At 41.9% G+C, this 25194-nt stretch overlaps 1 protein-coding gene across 4 annotated transcripts in view; it reads right to left on the bottom strand.

Moving 5' to 3' along the window:
* FSHR (follicle stimulating hormone receptor) overlaps window positions 1-25194 on the bottom strand; it is an 87433-nt gene that overhangs the window by 13380 nt on the left and 48859 nt on the right. Inside the window, exons 3-7 of one of the 4 annotated variants that reach the window (XM_069850434.1) lie at window positions 16831-16905; window positions 16367-16441; window positions 6828-6899; window positions 3867-3944; window positions 29-97 (exon numbers count right to left, since the gene is read on the bottom strand). In XM_069850434.1, the coding sequence (XP_069706535.1) occupies window positions 29-97; window positions 3867-3944; window positions 6828-6899; window positions 16367-16441; window positions 16831-16905 (369 nt within the window). Of the gene's footprint in view, window positions 1-28; window positions 98-3866; window positions 3963-6827; window positions 6900-16366; window positions 16442-16830; window positions 16906-25194 lie in introns of all 4 variants that reach the window. The other 3 variants (XM_069850431.1, XM_069850432.1, XM_069850433.1) reach the window with 3 other exon arrangements.

Raw genomic sequence — 25194 nt, 5'->3', positions numbered from 1 at the left:
AATAATAGGGAACAACAAAAATAGTTACAGCTCATCCAGGTAGGTTCCATTAAATGCATGATTCTCAATTTCCCGTATCCCATTTTTATTCAGCCATCTGAAATGAAGAAGAAACGAAAAAGTTATGTTCTATTAATGCTTCAAAACTAACAAGCATAATAAACAAATAAAAATATTAAACAGATATTTAAATGATGAAATTTTGATGAATACCAGCTAGTAAAATCCCAATAGTTGGAGGAAGGCATTGGAGGATACAGACATGAAGAGGGCACATGAGCGCTACCATGAGATAATGGCTAGGGTGAATTTCTGAAGCACTGGCAAAGCTCATAAGGATGCTAGTGCTGCTCGTGGCTCCCCTGGGAAGGCTGCAGCACAGTCAGTGAGGCTATTCTAGGTTAATTCCAGGAGATGTGAGACCAGGATCTTTCCTGCTGGTGCTGTCAGTGCTGTTTAGTTTTACTTTTTTTCAAGATGCTTTTGAAACACTGGGCCATGACTTAACCTTTACCAGTTATTAGAAAACAGAACACTGTCTGAGGTGGTTTCAGATCCTCATGGGCAGGCAGAGGAGGGAGGCTGCCCATCACCAAACTGGGCAGGAGCAGGGTGACGATGGTGCTTAACTGCCCGGGAAGTGTCTGGTTCCTCCTACAACTGCTGCCTTGACAAATTACACTCCCTGTCTGCTCTGCCACCCCAGTCCCACCTCCCTGGGCTTCTTCTCCCGAGAGGACACACGGGTAGTGAATTTGGAATCAAAGCTCCCAGGGCTTTCCACCAAGATTTTGCTGTAGTGCATTAACTAATTAACATTTAACGTCCTTCCCTCTCTTCCTTTCACGGTCTTAAAAATTTACATCTGGGTCAGTTATATTTATCATCTTTATGGTACAATCTTTCATCTTGTGTTAAACGTCACTTTGCAGCTCAACGCCCTCTCCAACAGGCAGTGACAGGTCTGATTGATGGCAAAAATGGCCTGATTTAATTAAACTGTCAGCAAGGCAGGACGGTTCGTTTCTAATGCACACTGAAAGCTGAGCATGCAAGTGACCCACTTATCTAAGGTCCAAGGTGGTGAGCTAAGGTCAGCAGGAAAATCAGTTATGGATTTGGCTGAAAGGATTACCCTTCTGACCATGACAGGCAGATGTATGTGGCTCCACATCTACGTCTGTCAGGTCGGATCAGCAGAACTGTCACCGTCCCCTTCACTCGCAAGCACTATTAGACATGAGTGAGCAAGCACAGAGGAGAGACATGTCCCTGCTTATAGCATTGAAAACATTTATTATATCACATTGATCTTATCCATTCAGAGCTGCCAGGCTGATATATATGCTTTTAATCACAGTATTAACACTTAGTGCATTTTCTCACTGAACATGAAGCTAATGCAATGAGATACTGAGGTCATGAAATCAGAGTCACTGTTGCCCTACACTGTGGACCATACACTCCTGTCACCTGGCTAATTGCATTCAAGTAGTAAAAAGAGCAAAAAAGACTTTAACTAAATCCCAAGACCTCATTATAGAAAATATAGACAAATTTCTGTTGAGACAGATTATCCCTTCACATAAACCAGCATTCTTACTGACTTCACTAACTCTTATCATAACATCATGGAATGGTTTGCGTTGGAAGGGACCTTAAAGCTCATCCAGCTACAACTGCCCAGCCAGAGGCAGGGACACCTCCCACTGGATCAGGTTGCTGGAAACCCCATCCAACCTGGCCTTGAACAATCACAGCACAGAATCACAGAATGTCCTGAGTTGGAAGGGGTCCAAATGGATCATCAAGCCCAGCTCCTGTCCCTGCAGAGGACAACCACAATGTTCACACCATGTGTCTGACGGCATTGGCCAAAAGCTTCAGGAATATTTTCAGGCTTGGCACATGGCTGCTTCCCTGGGGAGCTGTTCCAGTGCTCCACCACCCTCTGGGTGAAGAACTTCTTCCTAATATCCAACCTACCTCCCCTGGAGCGTGTTCCTGCCACTCCTTCAGGTCATGGAGGCAGAGATCCAGAGCCCAGACATGAGCTTTCACTAACCCTTTCATGGTTATTGTCATGTTTTTAAAACACACTTTAAAATTCACCCGGTGCAGGAGGCCACTGACATAAAATTGACCATCTATATCAGGGTATGAAAGTTATTAGGCTCTAAGAGGCACACAAGCCTGGAAGCAAGGTGAATTTCTTCCATAACATTCTAGCACTTTTTTTACCAAATATATCCACAGTTCCAGTCTGTGCTGATCAGATACAATCCAAATTACTGGCTTAAATATGCTTGGAGTCTGTCACAATTAAACTATGTCTCCTCTGAATGTGGGGATTCAGTGGGTCCTGGGTGTTTTTACTCTCATCTTCAAATGCCTGTTTCACAAAATGTTGCTGTAATGGTAATTTTGTGATTTTATAGAAACCCAGTAAATTTGGGTGTAAAATGAGGTAACTTCATCACAGCACAAGGCAAAATGAACTGGTGACTCTCAAAGAGCCCACACAGGGCCTCTGTCCCAAGGGAGAACTACAGCAGAGTCAGGACATTGTCTGACCAGGCGGATATTGGCCAGGTCTGCTTGCACGGCTTTTGCTGCTCTTGCACATGGGCATGGGCATAGGCAGACCCTGGTAATGGGGCTGTTGCAGGTGGCAGGATAAATCAGCTGGAATAGGACACAATCCCACCTCCCCAGGCCAATTTTGCTAGCAAACCAGCAGTTTTAAGACCTTAAAGAGGACTATCCTTCAACATAAGCAATGGGATGTTCTTGGGAGAGAGGGGAAGCTGATTTCATGTTGCTCAAGTGATGCACAGTGGTCAAATCACAATAAAAATCTGGGATATTCATCTCACCCCTTACTGGTATTATGGAAACACAGACACTACTTGTTTAGCAGTGCTCTGCAAATACGAAGTCCCACCTGAGTATCAAATTTTAACCCTGGAGAAAAGATAAACAAGAGCATTTGGGGCATCATGACTTGAATATATATTTGAGAATACTCTGTGTGTGTTTAAAACTTCAGGGATCTTAACACAGAGAGATGTTGTGCATAAATGATGGAGGAAAAGGAGAGAAAGCAGCTAAGTGACTTCTTACTGGCCTCTCTTCAAATATTGATGGTTTGACCTTGCTCCCACCAAAATCGACGCGAGCCTCATCAGTCAATCAGATCTTGCTTATCTGCTTCGCTGTGTGAGGTAAACTGCATGCACACAGTAGAAAGTTTTTCCACTCTGGCCACTGGCCAGGTGAAATGAAGGCAGTGAACGGTCCATTTTGATATACCAACAGGAAGGATCAAAGAAGCTGGATAGTTCATTAAAATACGTGACTCTTAAAGTCAAATGTACAGTTGTATAACCACGCAACTTGAAACTGCTTTGTGAACCAGCCTGTATCAATGCATTAACATTGTGTACAAAGATACTGTATTCACACAATATCAACTGGTATTTTGCCCAATAAACCTCTTTGAATGATATGTCTGACTGTAAATATTTATGAGTTAGGGCATCCTTCTGAACACAATTTGTAGCACATGGAACTGTTGTTGTAGGTGGAATACGTTTAACCTTGGCATCAGTAATTACTAGATTTGCTCTATGCTGTGCTTCTAAAAGAAAGAGCAGGATTAGAATACAACAGCAAACCACAAAAGCATTCAATTTTCATGGCAGGGAAACAGAATACATAGATGTTATGGATAGAGGAGAAGTCTAAAACCTCAATTTGAATTTGTAAGTGTATGAAACAATGCCCATCCCCTGGTTTCCTTGACCCTATTCTGGAGAATAAATGATCTAACAAGGAGAAGAATGGATTTGCTGTGTCATACTCACAGAATCACACTTTCAGAGCTCAGGCCAGTGAATGAATTTCTTTCAATTTTGCGTATATTGATATTGTCTTGAATGTCTCTGAAAAATAGAATAGAACTACACTTTTTTGTACTTCTGTGAACCTTTCAATATGATGTGCTATTTCAAACACAGTATATATATTATTATATATACAGAACTATATATATTATATATAAAGAACTATTACAGGCAAAGGGTAATAATTAAAGTTTCTAAGACATTTTGTCTGCAGAGCACAAACCTTCCTGGTAAAAAAGGCTGGAGCAAAACATTTCCACCTTCCCATACTCTCATCCCAAACAGACTGAAGTGATTAAAATGCACAAAACCCTGGGTCTTATAGTCTTGAGGCAGATTAAAGAGTTCCTGCAGCAAATATACTTCCCAGAGAATGCAAGCTGAGGGGCTGTGAGGTCACCCATTCTCACAGCCTGAAGAAGGGAAAATGATTAGCCTTTTTTGCCCTGATTCAGCAGGGTGCCTTCTATGGCCACAAGTTGTGCCAGGGGAGATTTACATTGGATTTTAGGAAAAATTTCTTTGCTGAAAGAGTGGTGAAGCATTAGAACAGTCTGCCCAGGGCAGTGGTGGAGTCTCCATCTCTGGAGGTGTTCAAAAAATGTGTACATGTGGCCTTTCAGGGCATGGTTTAGTAGGCACGTTGGCATAGTGCTGATGGTTGGACTTGATGACCCTAGCGGTTATTTTCCAACCTTAATCATTCTGTGATTCTGTACTAGCCTATGAATAATTCTCTTGCCAGTGTCGATGGAGTTGCTTATAAGCTTTGTGTGCGCTTAAGAACTTAAGAGGCAGGAATCCTGTCAATGCAGTTTGTTGAACTGACAAGTAGACATGTCAGGTTTGCAGCATTTTTGACTGATAGGAAAAATGAACTGCAGATATGTGTTCTGTTGCTTGCTCAAAATAGACCTCCAAGAAGTTAAACAGCATTGCTCATAATTTAGACTGGGGAGGTAGCTGTTTTCATGCTGTTTCTGTTGGAAAGCATGAAACAAAATGATTTATCTGCAAAGGCTGAAATAATAGAATGTCCTGAGTTGGAAGATACCCACAAGGATCATTGAGTCCAACTCCTGTCCCTGCATAGGACAACCCCAACGTTCACACCTTGTGCCTAAGGGCATTGTCCAAATGCTTCTGGAATATTGTCAGGCTTGGCAATACGACTGCTTCCCTGGGGAGCCTGTTCCAGTGCTCACCCACCCTCTGTGTGAAGAACCTTTTCCTAATAGCCAGCATAATCCTCCCCTGGCATATTGTCCTGCTGTTCCCTTGGCTCCTATTGCTGGTTGCCAGAGAGAAGAGATGCCCCCTCCTGCTCCTTGCGAGGAAGCTGTAGGCTCCAATGTGGTCCTCTCCTCAGTCTCTTCTTCCCCAGGCTGAAAAGACCAAAAGACTTTAGCTGCTCCTCATACCGCTTCCCCTCTAAATACTTCATTAACTTCGTGGCTGTTAAATCAAATGCTATTCCAAAATTATCTTGTGTTGAATATGACCACAACTCTGCATTAAGTGACACTTAAACAGAAACCTCATACCCCAAACAGTGGTCAGCAGATCTGGGAACAGGGAGGGACCATGGCATCTGTGCAAGTGAAGTGTATCCCTCTGCCAAGCACATGTAGAAGCCCTTTATAAATGACAAGGATCCATAAAAATCTATTTGGGACTTACGTATTGGCTCAAATAAAGCTAACTGGGATTTTCTAATTGACTTTACTGAGGGCAGGGTTTGAACCAAGGTCTAGTTTGGGACTCAAGAAGTATCAAAGCCTGCTTGTTTTTAAGGGAAAGTGAGATATTTCACCTGGAAAAATGAATGGCTCAGGAGGACATGATAATTCACGTCTATTTATAAAAATTGATAATAAACATAAAGATATAAATAGGAAGGCTCTGTAGCTCCTTATTGCATTAACTCCAAGTTGCATTTGCTCAATGATTATGGGGAGCACTGCAGTTCTCAGAATTAGGTATGTCACATATATTACAGAAATTTATTTCGTATCTTATATGTTTATGGACTATATTCAGGCATTCCCCTCCATGTTTTCTATTCATTCTTATTTATATTAATGGTCATTACTAGGACAATTGCAAGATTAATATTTCTGCAGCTTGAAATCTTCTCATCAAAGATTTAAACATGCAGAACTTTGCCTGTGCATTAACAATATCTCCTGTCAGAAGGAAGAGAAAAATTAGTGGCTTATTTCCTGGGTTTTCTGCTTTTAATTATACTAAGAACTAATTGAAAAAATTATGTCAAGATCTTCTTCAGTGAAAAAATATAGCTTTTTCTGATATGCATTTTTTTACAGGAAAAAAAAGAGGTTTTACAGGGAAAAAAAGTCTGCTTTCACACGAAATCTTACAGAAATATTTTTTTTCTGTTGGCACTGGAATTTTCCATAGAAAAAAATATGTCATGCCCTGGACAATTTTACTGCCAGTGAAAAAAAAAAGAGCAGAGTAAAGGCATTTTCTGCTTTGTGATATGGCCACCTCGCCACAGAAAACAGCTCCAAGATCAGTAGCTTTTCCCAGTCAGGCCAGAGGACTGTCACCAGGTGGCAACAAATACCCCCTGCCACTGGTCTGGTTAGGATTCCAGCTGTTCCAGGAGTAAAAGGCTGTTATGCAACCCCTGAGCCACCCAGGCAGACACTCTTAGTGTAGTGAAAGGAAGAGTGGTCTGTAAAGTGCAAGTTACAATGCTTTGTAGAAGGGAGATCTAGAGAGGACTGAGACCTTTCAGGCCACGTTATCATCAATGCCTACAAAATTACAACCCAAAATGCTACCATGAAGCTGGAAAGCGAACACAAGAGGAATCACATCTTGAAAGGTTTTGTTGGAGCAGGAGAATGTTCAAAAGGAGCTTTTAAAAAGTGAAGAGCAGACATTAAAACTTACAGTAAAACTTTATGGAAGGAGTGCACCTTGTGGACAGCAGGCAGGAACCGAAGACCAGTGTTTGATATTAACCTATGGGGAGAGAACAAATGAGGATTATTTGCCCTGCCCAGGAATGAAACGATAATTAACAAAGAAGAAACAACATTGGACTTAGAATGATGGACACAAGTTTGCCCATAGGATACTTGACATAGTAATGTAAAGAGGTTTCACTTCAAAGCTCAGGCTGAATTCTGTCCCACTGAAGGCAATGGACAAATCCTGACCTGGATAATTACACTGATGACTTAAGGGTACTGTTGGTATTAATTTTCCAACCACGTTCTATGGAATCAACTGCAGTGATACAGGAAAATTATTTTTGTAATAGCCCTTTTAGGACAAAAGTATCAACTCACCACAATTTTAACCTTCTACTCTAATAGAAGATACATTGCTTCTACTAGAAATAACATTATTTCATGAAAATAAGAGAGAATTAGGATGCTTTATTCCCCAGCACCTTCAATAGCAAGGAACTGAATACATGGGAGTGCTTCAGCAGTTTGTGTGACTCAAAATGGGTTTGAGCCTCTGTGTTTACCTACCTCCACCCTCCCACCATGCTTAAGCATCACTGGCCTCCGCGTTGCAGTTCCTGTCTATGAAACACCATTTCAGAAATGCTGACTCTGAAGGACAACCTTGTGCCCACAGCCAGTGAGAAAACATGGCTCCACATATCCACAGAGCAGTACTATGTCTAATTTAAGAAAATTTTGTTATCCAGAGCAGTAGCAAGGGCAGGACAAATGTGATATTGCCATTCAGCAAGAGCTGGTTGGTGGCTGCTGATGGCTGGAAGGAGGGCTGAGCACAGGAGGGAGGTGAAGCTGAACTGGGCTTAGCTCTAACCATTTAGGAGTTTTTTTCCCAGCCACAATATTGCCTCATTTTGACTCTGCCAATAGAAGAGAAAATCTGGGTTCTTGAAAGTTTAGTTATATCTTTGTATTTGTAATATGTGAGACGGTAGAGAAGGTAACCTTTCACTCAGAATTGTGGTTCCTCAAGGAATGAATGAGCAGTATATGGAAGGTATTTTTCATCCTGGCACTTAAACAGAACATTACACTTTCATTACTGGATGTTAGTAGTTGAATGGTGATGAAAAAGACTGGTTGAGTCTGGAAAAAGGTAACAGCATTCATTTGATGTTTATTGTGAACTAAGATTATTTCAGGAGAGTTGCAGCCTTTCATGTTTCACAATCTGAGCTGAAACTGAACACCTCTATGCAACAACCAAATCCTACATTTGAGCACTTAAGAGTGACACATATATCCATAAAACAGTCATTCACTTGGATAAGAACTGCACTGAGCTCCCTAAAGTGGTATATGGATATCCTTAGGTGTTAAAAACCCAACATGTTATCTGTCTTGTCTTATAACAAAAAGCAATGCATTACACACAGGAATAAAATAAAGAAACATAGTGAATATTCAAGATGCCAATTTGGGAAAGTTGCTGAACTGTCCTGACTGTTCTGCCTTAGGAGTCAGAGAGGTCTGAAATTGCATTAGCTTAACAATCACAGCTGTCAACTGTGACCAAGAAAGCTGTACAAAAAATGTCTTTGAAACTCTATTACACAGAGTTAAAGAGAAAGCATAATTAATCAAGTGGGTGGATTCCATGAGACCCTTAGTATTTAAAGTACTTCTCCTCTTGTATCAAACTTTACAAAAGGAGTTAGTGCAAAAAACCCAGAAGCAATAGAAGAACAACCACCTATAACTTCCCCCTTACACTAAAGAACACGTTAAACTAGTGGAGATGTATAGGGTATTAGTCAAAACCTGCCTTTAATTTTAAATGAGTTGTATGCTAAAAAGTCATGAAATTCTTTTTTAAGAGCTCCTTGTAGGTAAATGAAGAAACAAACTGCTGTCAAGTGTTGTGTGGCTGTGACAGAACAGAACAGGAGACATGAGGAGCTTTCCTTCCTGCAGGACTACCCTGAGAGAATCTTAGTCCTTGCATTGCAGTAAGGAAGGGCAATGGTGCTCTGCCATGTGCTATTCAAACACTGCTCGCAACAGCAGCTTATTCCCACCATATTGAACCACCATGCTGGTTAGCAGGGCTTTCACCATACATAGGTGAAATAACATGTTCAAGGCCCTGGGTGATGCCATAGTCCAAATCTTCCCAGTCATCCTTAAGCGTTCAGGTCTCAATTTGTAGTGGTGTCAACTGAGCAACGTGAGATGAAGAGGCAAACATCATTGAGAAATCATTACCTATTGAAGTGAATCTACAGGTGGCACAAAACACTGATTGCTCAGAGGCACAGAACGGTTATTAGGAGCAGCAGAGGCTGTGCCTTTAATTAATTTCAGAAAAAGAACTAGAAAAATATTTAGCTAGACTGCAGCCTAGATCTTCCCTCTCTTTTTATTCAACCAGCAAATCTCCAGAGGCCGTTAAGTGGATAATCTTGTTAGGATGTAGATAATCCAATTTACTGAATATCTTTCCTGCAAGAGAGTTTTGTCAATGTATTTACCATATAACATATACATTCTTAGTAGCCTCGCTTTAAGCAAGTGTCTTCTTTAATCTGTGTTACAACCCAGCCCCTTCTTGCCTTGCATAAACCCCCCTGTTTTTCAGAGGGCTGATGGCTGCTTTCCAAAGCATTAATTGTCTTGCAGAAAAGGCTTAAGGAGTCACCACTTAAAGAAACACAGCCCCATGCTTAGCAGAGAATCAAAAAACCCTTTCAGACACTAATTCCTGCAAGACTCTGGCTGCTTATCTACAGATACGGCAACAGACTGCTCTTTTTCACACCAAATTGACTGGACCTACTCTGACAAAACTGGGAACATAGTTTACCACGTCACTTTATTAGAATCACAGAATGGTTCGGGTTGGAAGGGACCTCAAACCCCATCCAGTTCCAACACCCCTGCCATGGGCAGGGACAACTCCCGCTGCATCAGGTTGCTCAAAGCCCCATCCAACCCGGCCTTCAACACCTCCAGGGATGGGGCATCCATGACTTCTCTGGGCAACCTGTGCAAGTGCCTCACCACCCTCCCAGGAAAATATTTCTTCCCAATATCTCATCTAAATCTCCCCTCTTTCAGCTTAAAACCATTCCCCCTCATCCTAACCCTGCACTCCCTGAGAAAGAGCCCCTCCCCAGCTTTACTGTAGCCTCTTTCAGTACTGGAAGGCCTCCCTGGAGCCTTCTCCAGGATGAACAATCCCAGCACTCACAGCCTGTCCTTGTGTGGGAGGTGCTCCAGCCCTCTGAGAATCTTTGTGGCCCTCCTTTTCACCAGCCTGGCAAGCCTATATAATGTTGTGGGTATCTGCCAAATTGAAACCCAAGGTAGGCAGAGGTAAATTATTTTTGTGTGGCTGCTTGATACTGCACGTGAATCTGACTCCAGCAAGAGATTCCTCTGACTCATGTGTCCCAGCTTTACAGGTTTAGCCGAGCCTCTAATACACAACGCCTGCTTCCAGGGCAAAATATTCAACTGTTGGGCTGCTGTACAAAAGGAAGGAATGGAGAATTAATTCTTTTTTTTGAAAAGCCAGCTCCACGCAAAAGGTCAGAGATTCTGTAGACTTCCATGCATCTGCAGCAAATACAGGTTTGGATTTAGAATCCCAGAATGCTTTGGGTTGGGAGGGACTTTAAAGCCCGTCTAGTTGGAAGGCGAAGTACAACCCTAGTTGGAAGATCATCTAGGTCCATGGTCAGGGACATGTTCCACTGATCAGGTTGCTCAAAGCCTCATCCAGCCTGGCCTTGAACACCCCCAGAGATGGGGCATCCACTTTTCTGGCTAACTTGTGCCACTGCCTTACCACCCTAACACGAAAATATTTCTTCCTAATGTCTAAACTAAATCTACAACAAACTGTAACTATTATTACCTCTTCACAAGGAACTCACTGCAGTGTAGCATTTCCATGTGAAACAGCAAGAGCCAGTGACAGTAGGGGGAGAGAGGGAAAACAAGAGGGAGCCCCTCCTCAGATTTCGTGTAGCCCCTTCAGTAATGGAAGGCTGCTATAACATCTCCCTGGAGCCTTCTCTTCTCTTGGCTGAACAATCCCAGCTCTCTCAGCCTGTCTTTGTATGGAAGGTGCTACAGCCCTCAGAGCAACTTCATGGGAAGCATGCCAGGTACTCGTGTGTCAGGTCCTCCACAGAAGAAGTACAGACAGGTAAAAGCAGCTGCAAGACTTTGGAGTTGGGCTCTGTTGTCCACAATGCAAATTATTTTGCAGATAAAACACTTAGTTTTGTGACCTAAATTTCCCCTCCCCTCCAACAACGCAGCTGTATGCCCTCAAAATTGATCTGAAAGGAGTATTACATTAAAACCTTTCTATTTTAAGCTGAGATTGCTTAGTACAGGACACCAATGAATCCACTGTAAGAAAGAACCAGAGGACACAGCTTACACATGAGAACTAATTTTGGAAGGAAAATAGGTTTGAAAAGCCATCACTACGTTATTAAACAGACAATGCCACAGCTCTCCCTAATGAGAGCCAGATAAATAATCTTGTACCCATGAAAAGGTCAAAAAGCTCCCACTTTGAAGCAGTCTGTCTCTTTGGCATATATCCAAGAAGACCAATTAAAAATTGTCTTCACTGCCTCTGAAAGAATGGTGAGAAAGTTCAGGTTGCGTTTTTCTAGAACGTTTAGCACATTTCAGCATTGCATTATTTTAGGATTTTTTTCCCCTTGGTGTTTTTGCTGTACCAGTAAATACGATGCAGGAAACCAAAGGTAAGCAGGAAATGTATTTGTACTCAAGTTGACAGAGATAAAAGCATATTAATGTTCAACAACTAGTGGTTGTAATGAGCTCATGGAGATGATGAGAATACTGACAAAGCTAGCCAGAGCTTCTTGCCTGCCCATAAATAAGACCTAGTGGCAATACAACTATTTTTGAAGCAGCACGGAGAATGTCCTGCAAGCAATGGGTTGCAGAGATCGTTAAACTGAGGAGCTATGATGCCTGGCCTCAATATCAGGCATTAACACTGATTAATTTCTCTCAGACATTGCTTTTTATAAAATTGATGCTAAAAGTGTATTTTTTTGTGTGATTTCCTGAATTGTGTACTAACAGTTCTGTCATGGCCACTGTCATGAGGAATCAGATCATGCTTCTGGTATTCTGCCAGACTGTCACCAAGGTTGGAAATGTCTGAAGAACCACAACAAGCCCAGCACTAGGCAGGTACCAGAGTGCCCCTGCTTTGATTTGCTGGTTGCAGCTGTCTCGGTACACATCTTTACACTGAGATATGGGGATACTGACTGGTGCGTCAGACCAGGATAGCTACAGAGATCTATGCCAGAAGGTTGGGCCAAGGACCTTTCTGAGTACAGGCCTTCGTCTCCAGCTCTGTTGCCATGGTGTGGACTGTTTGGGAAGCTGGCATGGACCCCAGCTGGGGAGTTACATCACATGATTAACAGGAGTATGTCCCAGTGTGAGCAGCATCATTTGCTTTTCTGCTTGCATGCATCCCATGTATAGAATCATAGTATGGTTAGGGTTGGAAGGCACCTCAAAGATCATCCAGCTCCAACCCCCCTGCCATGGGCAGGGACACCTTCCACTGGATTAGATTGCTCAAAGCCTCATCCAAGCTAGCCTTGAAAATCGTCAGACAGAACCTCCTTATCTGACAAAGTATGAAATCACTTGCAATTCCCTCCTAACTTCAAGCATTTAACGGATAATTAGGCATTGATGTACAAAGTTTTGTAAGTTTCCCTTCATGGCCTTAAACTTTCATCATTTTTCATATAGCTGTTGATCGATAGCATTTCTATCCCCACAGATTCTTAACCCTTTTTTGAATGATGTTAAACTCCAGTCCCACATATTTACAACCTTTTACTTCTGCATTGTGTAAAAAAATAACCCAAATAAAAAAAATCCCAAATACTGGACACAAACTCCATCAATCTATGAAGTTCCCTCAGCATCTTGCCTCATATTTTCATTAACTGACCCTTACGTAACAGGAAGATGAATATCAGGACTGAGTTACCTTTACCAGGTGCCATTGTGGAGCCTTTCAAGATTACTACTTTCTCATTCTCCTATTATTTCAAACAGTAAAACTTTCTGCCTTTTCAAGGGGAGCAGTTCTAAAAGGGCGAGCACCAGTGAATGGAAAAAAGGGATGGAGAAAAGTGCAGCCTTTCCTATGGAAACATGCCAAGAGAGAGGATGAAGATGTGACTGCACACAGAGTGACTTGACCATGACATAAGTCAGCATCACACCCAGGTCACTGCTAGACTGAAGGTGCGTCCACAGACTGTGGGTCCTGCACCTCATCCCTGTTGTGTGAAATGATGTATCTACACAAGAGCCAAAGGTGTTGCACCAATTTATACCCACAATGCAGCTACCTCAAACCTTGTAATTGGCACAGAATACTTATTCATCTGTTCAGATGCTCAGAGCTATGAAACCTGTACCTTTTGTGTCACTTATACTCATACAAGTAGGTTTTTTTTGTGCCATCTAAAATGAAGGTACAGAGGGGATGTAGCTTAAATCCGTTAGTGGAGGTAAAGGTAGATTTAATAATTTTAAAAAAGAGAAAATCTTTGGCACAAGAATGCATTAGGTGGCCATGAAAAAAATTAAAGGAAATTTCCTAGTCATCAAATCATTGAGCTTCTGGAAAGCCTCTCCTGGAATAAAGAGAGAAAGCAGGAAACAATGTTGAGGATCAAGAATGGCAATTAAATATGCAATTAGTGGGATAGGGGAGTTAGTAAGAAAAGGAATACAGTAGTCTGGAGGGTCTCTTCCAGTCCTCTATGCCCACAAGAGACAAAACCTTAAAAAATACCAAAAATATATTTTCTTCCAGTTTCAGCTAGCAAGTAAAACTAAAAAGGAGTGGGGAATAGTTAGTTAGGCAAGCAATTCTCCAAACTTGTAAGCTGCTGCTTGCATAGGTCACAGTATTGCTGCTGCAGCTGAATTTCTATGCAGGTAGGATCTCTTGAATGTTTGAGTCTGTATGGGAGTGTGGGATAGCAAATGTTCAAAAGAGGGAGTAGTCACTACTGCCAAGAGAAAAATTGCCACTACATCACATACTTAAAGCGGGGATTTACCTTTTCCTCATGACCTATAATTCCTGTGTCCCGCATTTAAAAATTCACCAAAATTAGTGTGTCCATTAAGTGAGTTCACATTTCTTAATTTTTGTGAGATAAATGTGCTGTCATTCTTTCTACCCATCTGTATACCTGACAACTGTACTATGCATAGCAGCTTGTTCTGGGGAGCTTATGTGGGATAAACAAATGCTGCATTTTTGTTCCTGGCAGCCAGAATTACACAGAGACAGCAGTCACCACTGAGTGACTCAGGCTTCAAACAAAAGGAAAAAGGCATATGATTTCTTCTCAAGACAATGCAAATGTAAAAATTTATTTCCCTGCTGCCAAGAGAAAAATTTGTGTTTCTGTTACACACATACAAAAGTTAAAATTTACCAAAGTACCCAATGAATTTGATAAAGCAGATATTGGTCAAAATACTGGGGAGAGCAGCAATCCTACTGCAACACTAAGCACTTACTCCTGTTTAATGAGGATTTAAACTAATATGGTTTACGTAGTGGTAAGTACTTAAAATCCGAACCTTAAATCTCAAACCTTAAAGCTCAAATTAAAAGCAATGCCTCTTGGCACTTTTGTCAATACCAGGGATTTTCAGAGCCTTTAAACACTCATTTGCTTACTGGGAGCTATGCTTATTAGACCCATTTTCATCCCATCTTTAAGAAATATCAGGCTGACAGAGTTGGGCTTGTTCAGCCTGGGGAAGATAAGGTTGTGGGCAGATCTTAGAGCATCCTTCCAGTACTGAAAGGGACTGACAGGAAAGCTGGGGAGGCGCTTTTGATCAGGGAGTGCAGAGGCAGGATGAGGGGGGATGGTTTTGAGCTGAAAGAGGAGCGATTAAATTAGAGATTGGGAAGAAATGTTTTCCTGTGAGGGTGGTGTCGCACTGACACAGGCTGCCCAGAGAAGTGGTGGATGCCTCCTCCTTGGAGGTGTGCAAGGCCAGGTTGGATGAGGCTTTGAGCAACCTGATCCAGTGGAAGGTGTCCCTTGGCAGGGGTGTTGGAACTGGATGGGGATTGAAGTCCCTTCCAACCCAAAGCATTCTATGATTCTATGATTCTATGGTACTATCTAAGCACTTACTCTTGTGTACTGAAATGTAGAAGTCATGATCTGTCTTCTCGGATGAGTGAGGAATGCAAGGCTTCTTGTAGGAGAAAGGCTTTTTGTATAAATCAGGAAAACAAGACTGGGTATGTGTGCTCAGGTGGATGGACATACAGAAGTTCAGTTAATATCCTGCTGGGCATCGATGACTCTGTTCAGTAATGAGCACCATGGGGCTTATTTAAGCTACAACTGTTAAAAATAGTCACTGTTAAACAGAGTTCGTTGGACTTCATTGGGGTTTTAATGAAGAGGAGACATTATTAGTCATGTAAAGATCACGTGCTAAAAGCTGTGAAATTACTTTTGTGTAATAGTTTATTTTAAGGATGGATTCAATTATCACTGAATTTCAATGGCAAACTCATGGGACCAGATGTGGCAACCATAGTTGTACAAATGGCATTCTTGGTGAGGCCGGCTGATGAAATCAAGTTATAATATACATCAATACAGTTGTATTTTAGGGTTTTAATCATCTCGCATCAAGCGTTAATGAAAACCATTGCAACAGCACTGTCTTTGCTAAAGAAAAGAGAATTTGAATGCTTAAGACCACATGTATGAAGTGTAACAGAAGGTAGAATCAAAGCAAAGACAGATGGGAGAGATTTGGTCCCAAAGCTCTTGACAGGAATTTCAAACTAAAATTTTTTTAATGGACAAAAAAAAAGGGCCAGTTCCTTTTCTCATGACTCAGTTTCAACCTGTTACTTAGAAAGGAACAAAGATCTTGTGTGTAGGACTACCCCATGGAGTGTATTACCTTCAGCTTTTCTGAGGGCTGTGTGCAGGCCTGGGTGTGAAAATGTGGATTGACAACATGTAACTAGCAGTGGGGAGAGAATCACAGAATCATAGATGCACTAAGGTTGGAAAAGACCTTTGAGATCATCAAGTCCAACTATCAACAAAACCCCATTGTGCCTACTAAACCATGTCCTGAAGAGCCACATCAACACGTTTTTTGAACCTTTCCAGGATTGGAGACTCCACTACTTCCCTGGACAGCCTCTTCCAGTGCTCCACCACTCTTTCAGTAAAGAAATTTTTCTCAATATCCAATCTAAACTTCCTCTGGTGCAATGTGAGTCCATTTCTTCTCCTCCTATCACTCCCAAGTAACAAGTCATAGGAGGAGAGGGCATTATTCTCTTTTGTCACCAAAACTGCTGTTAAACACACTGCATCATTCAGAATGACTACAGTACTTGCAAAAAGCAAAAGATCTTACAAATATCTGAGGCTTGGAAGGTGTTGGAAGGCATCTTGGTCAATGTACACGAGATTGTTGGCCTTCTCAATTCTTCTGCAAAGAGAAAATGAAACATCAGAGGAAATACATCAATATATTGATCTTAAAATATTTGTGCTAGCCCCAGGATGCAGAGGTACCATATGCTGGGATTTTCTTTTTGACAGCAGATCTGCACGAGTTCAGAGAGCAGCCTACCAAAGACTGGTAGACACCACCACCTTTGGATATCTGCAGTGGTTTGAGGATAATTTTTGGGTTGACCAGAAAGAAAGAGAGACAGTTAGATAAGAAGATGGAAAAGACAAAGGGAAATTTCAAATGTTCCTGTATCACTATGACTTCTTCAGAATTTACCTGAACCAAGCTGCAAAAATTTTGAAATTTGCCTATAAAAAATCTTTATCATTATCCCCTTTGAATTTAGATTGTTCAGTACTTACATTTCATGCAGTTTGGGAAGACTGGAAAATACATTTGCTTCTATGACCTCCAAGGCATCATTCTGTGAGATCTCTCTGTAAAATAATTTAAAAGTCAAGACACTTTAAGACACAGTGAAACAGAGAATGAGCAAGTGAGAAATTCAGAAGGAACTTGTTTCTAGATTACTAATGAGTTTTAAAACCAAGGTGGATATTGATAAGAAAACCTGATGAGCTGCCACCAAGGCAAACATTAGCACTCAGAAGCAGGCATCTTCTGAGGCTAGGGTCTGTATCAATAATGGCAACTCTGCAACTCCTGCTATCACCTTTCCCTTTGTACTAGAAGTCAGAGGCTATACATCATGGGCAACTGTATCTCTGACATCACTAATTACTGATAGAGACCTAATGAAATCTTGTAACACGGTGAAGGACAGAAGGAGTGAAAGTTTACTGTAATAAAGACAATTAAAACATTCCCAAGAAATATGGCACAACTTCAGCAGTAGGACACGCTGTTTGTTCTCTTAACTCAATGTAAGCCACAGAGATTAAGAATATGACACCAGCAAACACATCCTTATTGACAGGAGCTGAAGACCACAGATGCAAAGTCTTCCCTTCCTTGGAGAAACCATTATTTGATCTCATGTGCATATTGTTAATTGTCCACTTACAGCCACAGAACTGCAGAGCAGAAATGGTCGCTTTTCTATTGGCAAGAGCACACATCTCCTGCTGGACCAGAGAATGTATTTCTTTCCTTCTTTAATCTGCAGGATGACAAAGATATGGCTCAGGCTCAAGTGTAATTTATAGCTCAGGAGTTCTCCTGGTGAATCAAGCAGGAATTATTGCAGTGCAACCTGTCCCTGTTGCATCCCCTATGCCGGTACTGATCTGGAAAGTCAAGGTAAAGACAGCTATGCCAAAAGATTCCCCACTGCCAGTTTTGGAAATGATATAAAAATGTTATTTCCCAGGCTGACATTAGGTGTAGGAAGCAAAATTTATAATAAAGATATAATTTGGTGATAGTGTGATAGTCTATTGGATTTTTAATAGCAAGGTAACAGTGCTATCTTTGGAATGAGACACTGAATAAATAGTAATATTGTAAACTGGCTGACGCATGTTCCTGGATATAGATCATAGAATGGTTTGGGTTGGAAGGGACCTCAAAGACCATCCAGATACACCCCCACTGCCATGAGCAGGGACACCTTCCACTGAGTATCTCTTGTTCTTTGAAATTATGATGGTTGCAAATAGATTTGAAGAGGCCTGAAATAAAACATCAGATTGTAACAACAGGTGCACAGTCAAAAAAATAATTGCAAAAAATATTACAAGTAATGTAAAAAGTATTTCCCTATCTTCTGACTAACAAATATATTTAAAAGACAGGTGGATGAGGTGCTGAGGGGCATGTTTTAGTGGTTGATAGGAATAGTTGGACTCGATGATCCTGTGGGTGTTTTCCAACCTAGTGATTCTGTGATTTAATGAGAAGAGGTTGAATGCCACTAAAGAGCTTAGGGAAAAATGTTGCAGATTTGTTGTCCTTTTACGGGAAAAAAGGGTTTGTTAAGAAATCACAATGCAGTAGTGACCTCATTGACAAATAGGGCCTGTAAGGGTAATAATGTTTTATGATCCAATCTGCTATCTAAATTTCGAGCAACTTGGATGTCTCATGTCTTTTAATGGAATGCCTAAACCCAAATACTGCTGCATCAAGAGTGTGTTTTGGCTTCCAAAGAGTGGACTGGGTTATGGGCTTTGTTCGGGTTTGAGAAATGGAAGATACAGATGTGATTAAATAGACCATGAGCGGGTAATGACGCTTCAGAAGGCTTAGAGAATTCGTTGTTAAGGAAGCAATGAAAGAGATGTAAGATGATAGGAATCTTTAACTGTTTTTAAAAGATTAAGTTTTTGAAATAATTAAATAATGCTTTTATGGGGTAGGTGTTTCAAATATTTGGGGTATGACTTGGCTTTCATTCTAATATTCCCGTTCACTGGTACAAAGGTAATAGTAGGGTTTTTTTTTTTAAACAAATAATGAAAACATCTGAATTCAAAATTATTTTTGCTGTCTTCCAAATCAGGCCAACAACTACTGCAGCTGTTGTGGTTATGAGCCTTGCAAGGCCAACCTGGATGAGGCTTTAAATAAGTTGAGCCAGTGAAAGGTGCACCTGCCAATGACACGAGGGTTGGAACTGGATGATCTTTAAGATCCCTTCAAATCCAAACCATTCCATGGTTCTAAGACAATTGATGGGAACAGAAGGGAAACTCATCACTAGCCGAAGGCAATAATCCTTGGGGTGTTGGGCTTCACCAGCTGTGTTCATGGAGTTGTGGGCAGTGAGGGAGAAGGACAAGACCTTCTGCCCTCACAATGAATTGTGCATCCTGTACTATGCTTTCTCCAGGAAATGCTGGTGTTGATGACCCTATTCATCACGGTTCTTCACAGATAAACCCCAGTTTACAGCACCAAAGTGTTGTTTTCTGATCGAAAGCCATTGATATTCTTGTCTTTTGGGGAGTCTATGTACCTGTTACAGGCTGTCATTCCAGTAATAAGGATAAAAAACATTCAGTTTGGGACATCAGTCACACACTGGAAACAACGAACAGCTCTGTCTGTGTTTTGGTTGCATAATTTGCATGAATGATTTATTCGTACCTGTGAAAAAAATGCATGCTTTGCTCATGGAAAACCCGAAGAACACTATCTCAGATATGGTTATCTCTGGCATTAAAGGGAAAACCAGCTGCTGTTCACATCAAACAAGCAACTCAATAGACTCAGGTCCTCTGCAGAGGACAGCAAATAATACCTGCAGCAGTAGCTACAAACAGAGAAAGGGGTTCGTGGCTGTTTTTTGTGCAAATTATTTGTTTTACAGTATAAATACACACAAACAGATGATTGCTTATAAAGTATATCTTATTATATGTCATCAGGAGAGAAGATGGGACTGTTATTACATTGTTTGTAATAAATGACACTACTAGCTTCAATGCTAGCTATCATAGCAAACCCAGGCAGCAATTTGAGCATCATTTGTGATGCGTGCATGCTTTCAAGAGATGGCATGCAAAACAATCAAGGACAATGCTTTAAAAAACCCAAGCCTCCACAACCCCAAAGCACCCAGTGGGTGCAAAGTGCTCAGGCAGGTGCCTAAGCTTAGTTTCCACTGGATGCACAGCTCTACTGAAATGAACAGTAATCCTGAAAGGCATAAATTGCTTACTCAAACACAGCCTGAAAGAGGAAAATCTATTCACTAAAAATGTTTTATAAAGGATAATTGTTTGTATGTGACTTCAAAGAGACTTCAAGGTGTGACAACATCACACAATAAAAGGATTTCCCTTGATTTCATAGAAACAAGGAATGGTTTGGGTTGGAAGGGACCTCAAAGCCCATCCAGTTCCAAACCCCTGTCATGGGCAGGGACACCTTCCACTGGATCAGGTTGCTCAAAGTCTCATTCAGCCTGGCCTCAAACATCCCCAGGGAAGGGGCAGCCACAACTTCTCTGGGCAACCTGTGCCAGTGCCTCACCACCCTCACTGGAAAACATTTCTTCCCAATGTCTGAATTAAATCTACAGCGAACAGTAACCATTATTAACTGTTCACAAGGAACTGACTGTGGTGTAGCATCTCCACATGCAACAGCCAGAGCCAGTGACAGCAGGGAGGGCCAGGGAAGACAAGGAGGAGGAAAAAATTGATGCCTAGTGGCAGCACTGTCTTAACTCAGTTTAACCTGCCTACAAACTTGCTGTTAGGCAGGGCTGGGGTTAAACCTTCATGACGTGTGACAGAGCCCAGTGTGAAGCATAGGAACCATTCCTCTTCAAACCAGCTGCACTCAAAGTGTGACCCATAAAAATCAAAATACATTGAAATGGCCTTTTAACCAATTCTGTTAGCAAGGAATTTATAGTTCATGGCAGTTTCTTTGTAGTCCTCTAAAGAAAAAGTCTCTTAGGCTAATCAAAGGCCTACAGTAAAAGCAAGACTGTATTCAACTCACAAAATAGTGGTCTTGCAACCAAGTGGTCTCACATTTCAAAATAATGAAAGAATGAAAGTTTGGACATTTATATGTCTTTTATGATAAGAATTGCTTTCAGGATCAGAGCAGGGCATACAGACAGGGATAGGGTAATTTTTCACCTGCTAGGAAATGTGCCTATTTGAAACAAATGTGGGTGTATCAGTGTGTATATAGACAGGTATGTTATAGAAGTTTAACATACATGAGTGTTAAGGCAGAGTGGAGAAAAGATTATGAATACCTTGAAAGAGAAGGACTTAGGGATGCTGGTGGATGAGAAGCTCAACATGAGCTGGCAAAATCTGTTGGCAGACTGGAAAGATAACTGTATCCTGGGCTGAATCAAAAGCAGTGCAAGCAGCAGGGCAAGAGAAGGGATTCTAGCCCTGTACTCGCTTGTGGAATCCTGTGTTCAGTTCTGGAGCCCTCAGCACAAGGACAACATAGATCTCTTACAGCAAATCTGCAGAAGCGACATGAAGGTGATCTGAAGGCTGGAGCACCTCCCATACAAGGACAGGCTCTGAGATTTGGTTTGTCCAGCCTGGAGAAGACAAGGCTCCAGGGAGACCTCATAGCAGCTTTCCTTAAATTCCCTTCCATATCAGGTACTCACATGGGTTATACACATCATCTATTCACTTTTTATTTACTGCAGTATATCATAATTGAGCCTTTTGGCCCTTTATTGTGAGCCTTTGATGTAGTTGGTTTTTTTTTTTTTTTTGGCAAAAATATCCTGTGGATTCCCATGAACAGTTTTTATCCCTCTATATCTATCTGCAACCAGCAACAATACTAGAGGTACCAGGTACTGATTCCCAGAGCAGGCAGCATCTCTGGGCTGTCTGCGCTGCAACACATCAATAGCTTAGCATTGATTTAAGAGAAAAGGGAAGGGAAAAAAAGGCCACATTTTTTAATATTTTTCTGCATTTCTTTAAGTATAAATAATCTTTAGAGCTATTTGCCAGGTTAGTTTAACTTGGTGGTTTGACTCATGCCACAATTTATGTCAAGCTTAAGAGCAAATTAGCAGGAGTGTGGTGTCACACAGGCAATCCTGCCCAGCATTCCCGAGGCAAGCACTCCCAGGAGTGCTGAACATGTGTCTGAACAGAAAAATTATATCACTGTTTCCATGGAGAGCACTTATTTCATAGAATCATAGAATTGTTTGTTTGGAAAAGACCTTTGAGATCATTGAGTCCAACTGTACCTACCCACTACTAAACCATATTCCTGAGCTCCTTGTCTGCCCATCTTTTAAACAACTTCAGGACGGGGACTCAACCACCTCCCTGGGCAGCCTCTGCCAGGGCCTAACTACCCTTTCAGTAAAGAAATTTTTTCTGATACCTAGTCTAAATTTCCCCTGGTGCAACTTGAGGCCATTTCCTCTCATCCCATCACCTGTCACTTGGGAGAAGATACCACCTTGCCACAACCTCCTTTCAGATAGTTGAGATCAATGATGTCTCCCCCCAGCCTCCTCTTCGCCAGGCTAAACGGCCCCAGGTCCCTCAGCTGCTCCTCACAACCCCTGTGCACCAGACCTTTCCCCAGCTCCATTGCCCTCCTCTAGATGTGCTCCAGCCCCTCAATCTCCTTCTTGTAGTGAGGGGCCCAAAACTGAACAGAGTATTCAAGGTGCAACTTGAGGCCATTTTCTCTCATCCTATCACCTGTCACGTGGGAGAAGAGACCACCACCCACCTCACTACAACCTCCTTTCATGTTGTTGTAGTCCAGGATAAAGAACTCCAGTTCCCTCAGCTGCCTCTCATAAGGCTTGTTCTCCAGCCCCTTCACCAGCTTTGTTGCCCTTCTCTGGATGCGCTCCAGCCCCTCAATGTTCTTGTAGTGAGGGGCTTAAAACTGAACACAGCATTCGAGGTGTGCACTTCCCCACTCCTGTTGGCCACACTGTTTCCCAAACAGGCCAAGATGCCATTGGCCTTCTTGGCCCCTTGAGCACACTGTTGGCTCATGTTCAGCCATTGTCAACCAACTCCCCCAGGTCCTTCTCTGCCTGGCAGCTTTCCAGCCACTCTTCCCCAAGCCTGTAGCTGCATGGGGTTGTGTCCCCAGTGCAGGACCCAGCACTTGGCCTTGTTGAACTTCATATCTTTGGTTGCAACCCATCGATCCAGACTGTTCAGTCTTTCTTCTTTTAGTTTGATCTGAAACAAGCCAGCCTGAAAACTCATTTTCAGAGCTTCCCTCTAAAGTGACAGGACAGTGCTACTACACTGATTTAAGCAGGTTACAAAAGAAAAGCTATTTTTCTTAAAATTATTAGAGTCTCTTGACCTTTTAAGAATAGATAGTTGACACTTTGTCCTGCCAGTTCCCTTGTGAACATGGAAAACTTGTCTCCCTGTCATGATTTATTGAACACTAGGGAGTTACAGGCTAATATATCTCAGTAGTTATTGACATTTCAAAAATGGATTCAAGCACTGACTCTTCTCATCATCACTTTACTTAGCTAAAGATATACACATACATTATGCTGACTAGACTAAATAAGTGGGATTACCCATTTAACCCACTAAGTAGTAACAGTGATTTCACACTTGGAGCAAAATCATGTACACTTATCTTTGAAGGACATAGAATCATAGAATCATGGAATGGCTTGTGTTGGAATGGGCCTTAAAGCCCATTAAGTTCAACCCCCCTGCCATGGGTAGGGACAATTCCCACTAGACCAGATAGCTCAAGGACACATCTGACCTGGCCTACACTAATTCTAGGGAGGGAGCATCCACAGCTTCCCTGGGCAACCTGTTCCAGTGCCTCACCACCCTCATTGTGAAGAATTATTTCCTAACATCTAATCTAAATCTTACCCCTTCCAATTTAAAGCCATTACCCTTCATCCTATCCCTACATGTCCTTGCAAAAAGTCCCTCCCCAGCTTTCTTGTAGGCCCCTTTCAGATACTGGAAGGCCTGACACCATCAAGAAACACAAATCCTGCATCTTCCTGCCTTCTCCGTAGGGCATGACACCAAATTCTCAAATAAATCAATGCAGGCATGGGAAAAACAAAATGCAAATTTCCTCAGAGCAGACGGAAGTGAAGGGGATTTTATTTCTACCAGCGCTTTAGCACCATGCCAGCAATCCAGATGAAAGTCTGTTGAGAGTTGAATTGCATCAAATTAATTGTCCATGTAACAGTTTTAAATTGTTCTCTCTGATCTGAAAAAGCATGTGATTAGTCTGCAGAATTGGAACTGATAATGACCGGATCCAACAGCAAAAGCCACATCATTGTAAGAATTGATTTTATAATTAGTATAGTTTGGGGGGATAGACAACTCCTCATACTCTGGCACTAAGGGGATGTATTATACCAGTTCTAGTTTATTGCCATCAAAGCAGAAAATGTGTGGAGCTTTGTAAGGTCAAATAAGCAGGGAGGAAATGGCACCTTTCCACAGAAATGCTGGCTCCATGCAGGCAGCCCAGAGATGGAGTTGGTAACTCAGAGCCCTCCAGCTGCAGCGGCAGTCATACCTGCTGTCTGTCCCCTGCATTTGAGCATGATTACCTTTTGCCTTTGACTATGATAGCTTGTAGGGATGGCAGAAAAATGTCTCTAAATAAAAGGCACCCACCCTAGCAATGACACATGGTGTCAATGTTGTCCTATACAGGGACAGGAGCTGGACTTGATGGTCCTTGTGGGTCCCTTCCAACTGGGGATATTCTATGATTCTATGATTCTATGACTTCTTTCTCAGACACCATGGGCTCAAGAGGATCTTGAGACCATGCTGACAGACAAAGATGGTTGATCAGCTGAGGAAGGGACCTCCTCATCCAGAGCTGCTGACATAAGCTACATGCCCACATCATAACTCCTTCCATGGAAGCGCAGAAATGGGCTAGCAGCATTTACTGCCACTTATCTTTTATTACTTCTCTCTTGGCTTCAAGAGCCAGCTAATGATGAATAGTTTTATTAAGATGACCTAGGCAGACCTTGGGATGATCACTCAGGAGAGTGGCTGAACAAGGAAAAGGGAAAATAACTTCTAGGGAATGTCAATAGACAACATTTCTTGGATTAGGAGAACATGTGGCTTCCTAGACCCAAAGTCTAGTGACTGGCTTTCCAAACAGACAATTCTGACGCAGATATTCCCAGAGCCTTCCACTAAGGAAGTATACATGAACAAGAGATGCCTCTGGAGGCATCATCATAACTAACTCCAAGGCATTACAGAAATGGGAACATCCAGAATAGCAAGCCTCTCAGATATTCACAATTAAAT

This window comes from Phaenicophaeus curvirostris, chromosome 2 (assembly GCF_032191515.1).
Source record: "Phaenicophaeus curvirostris isolate KB17595 chromosome 2, BPBGC_Pcur_1.0, whole genome shotgun sequence".
NCBI lineage: Eukaryota > Metazoa > Chordata > Aves > Cuculiformes > Cuculidae > Phaenicophaeus > Phaenicophaeus curvirostris.
Note: the sequence above shows the minus strand (reverse complement) of the source record. Positions and strands in the feature narration are given on the sequence as shown.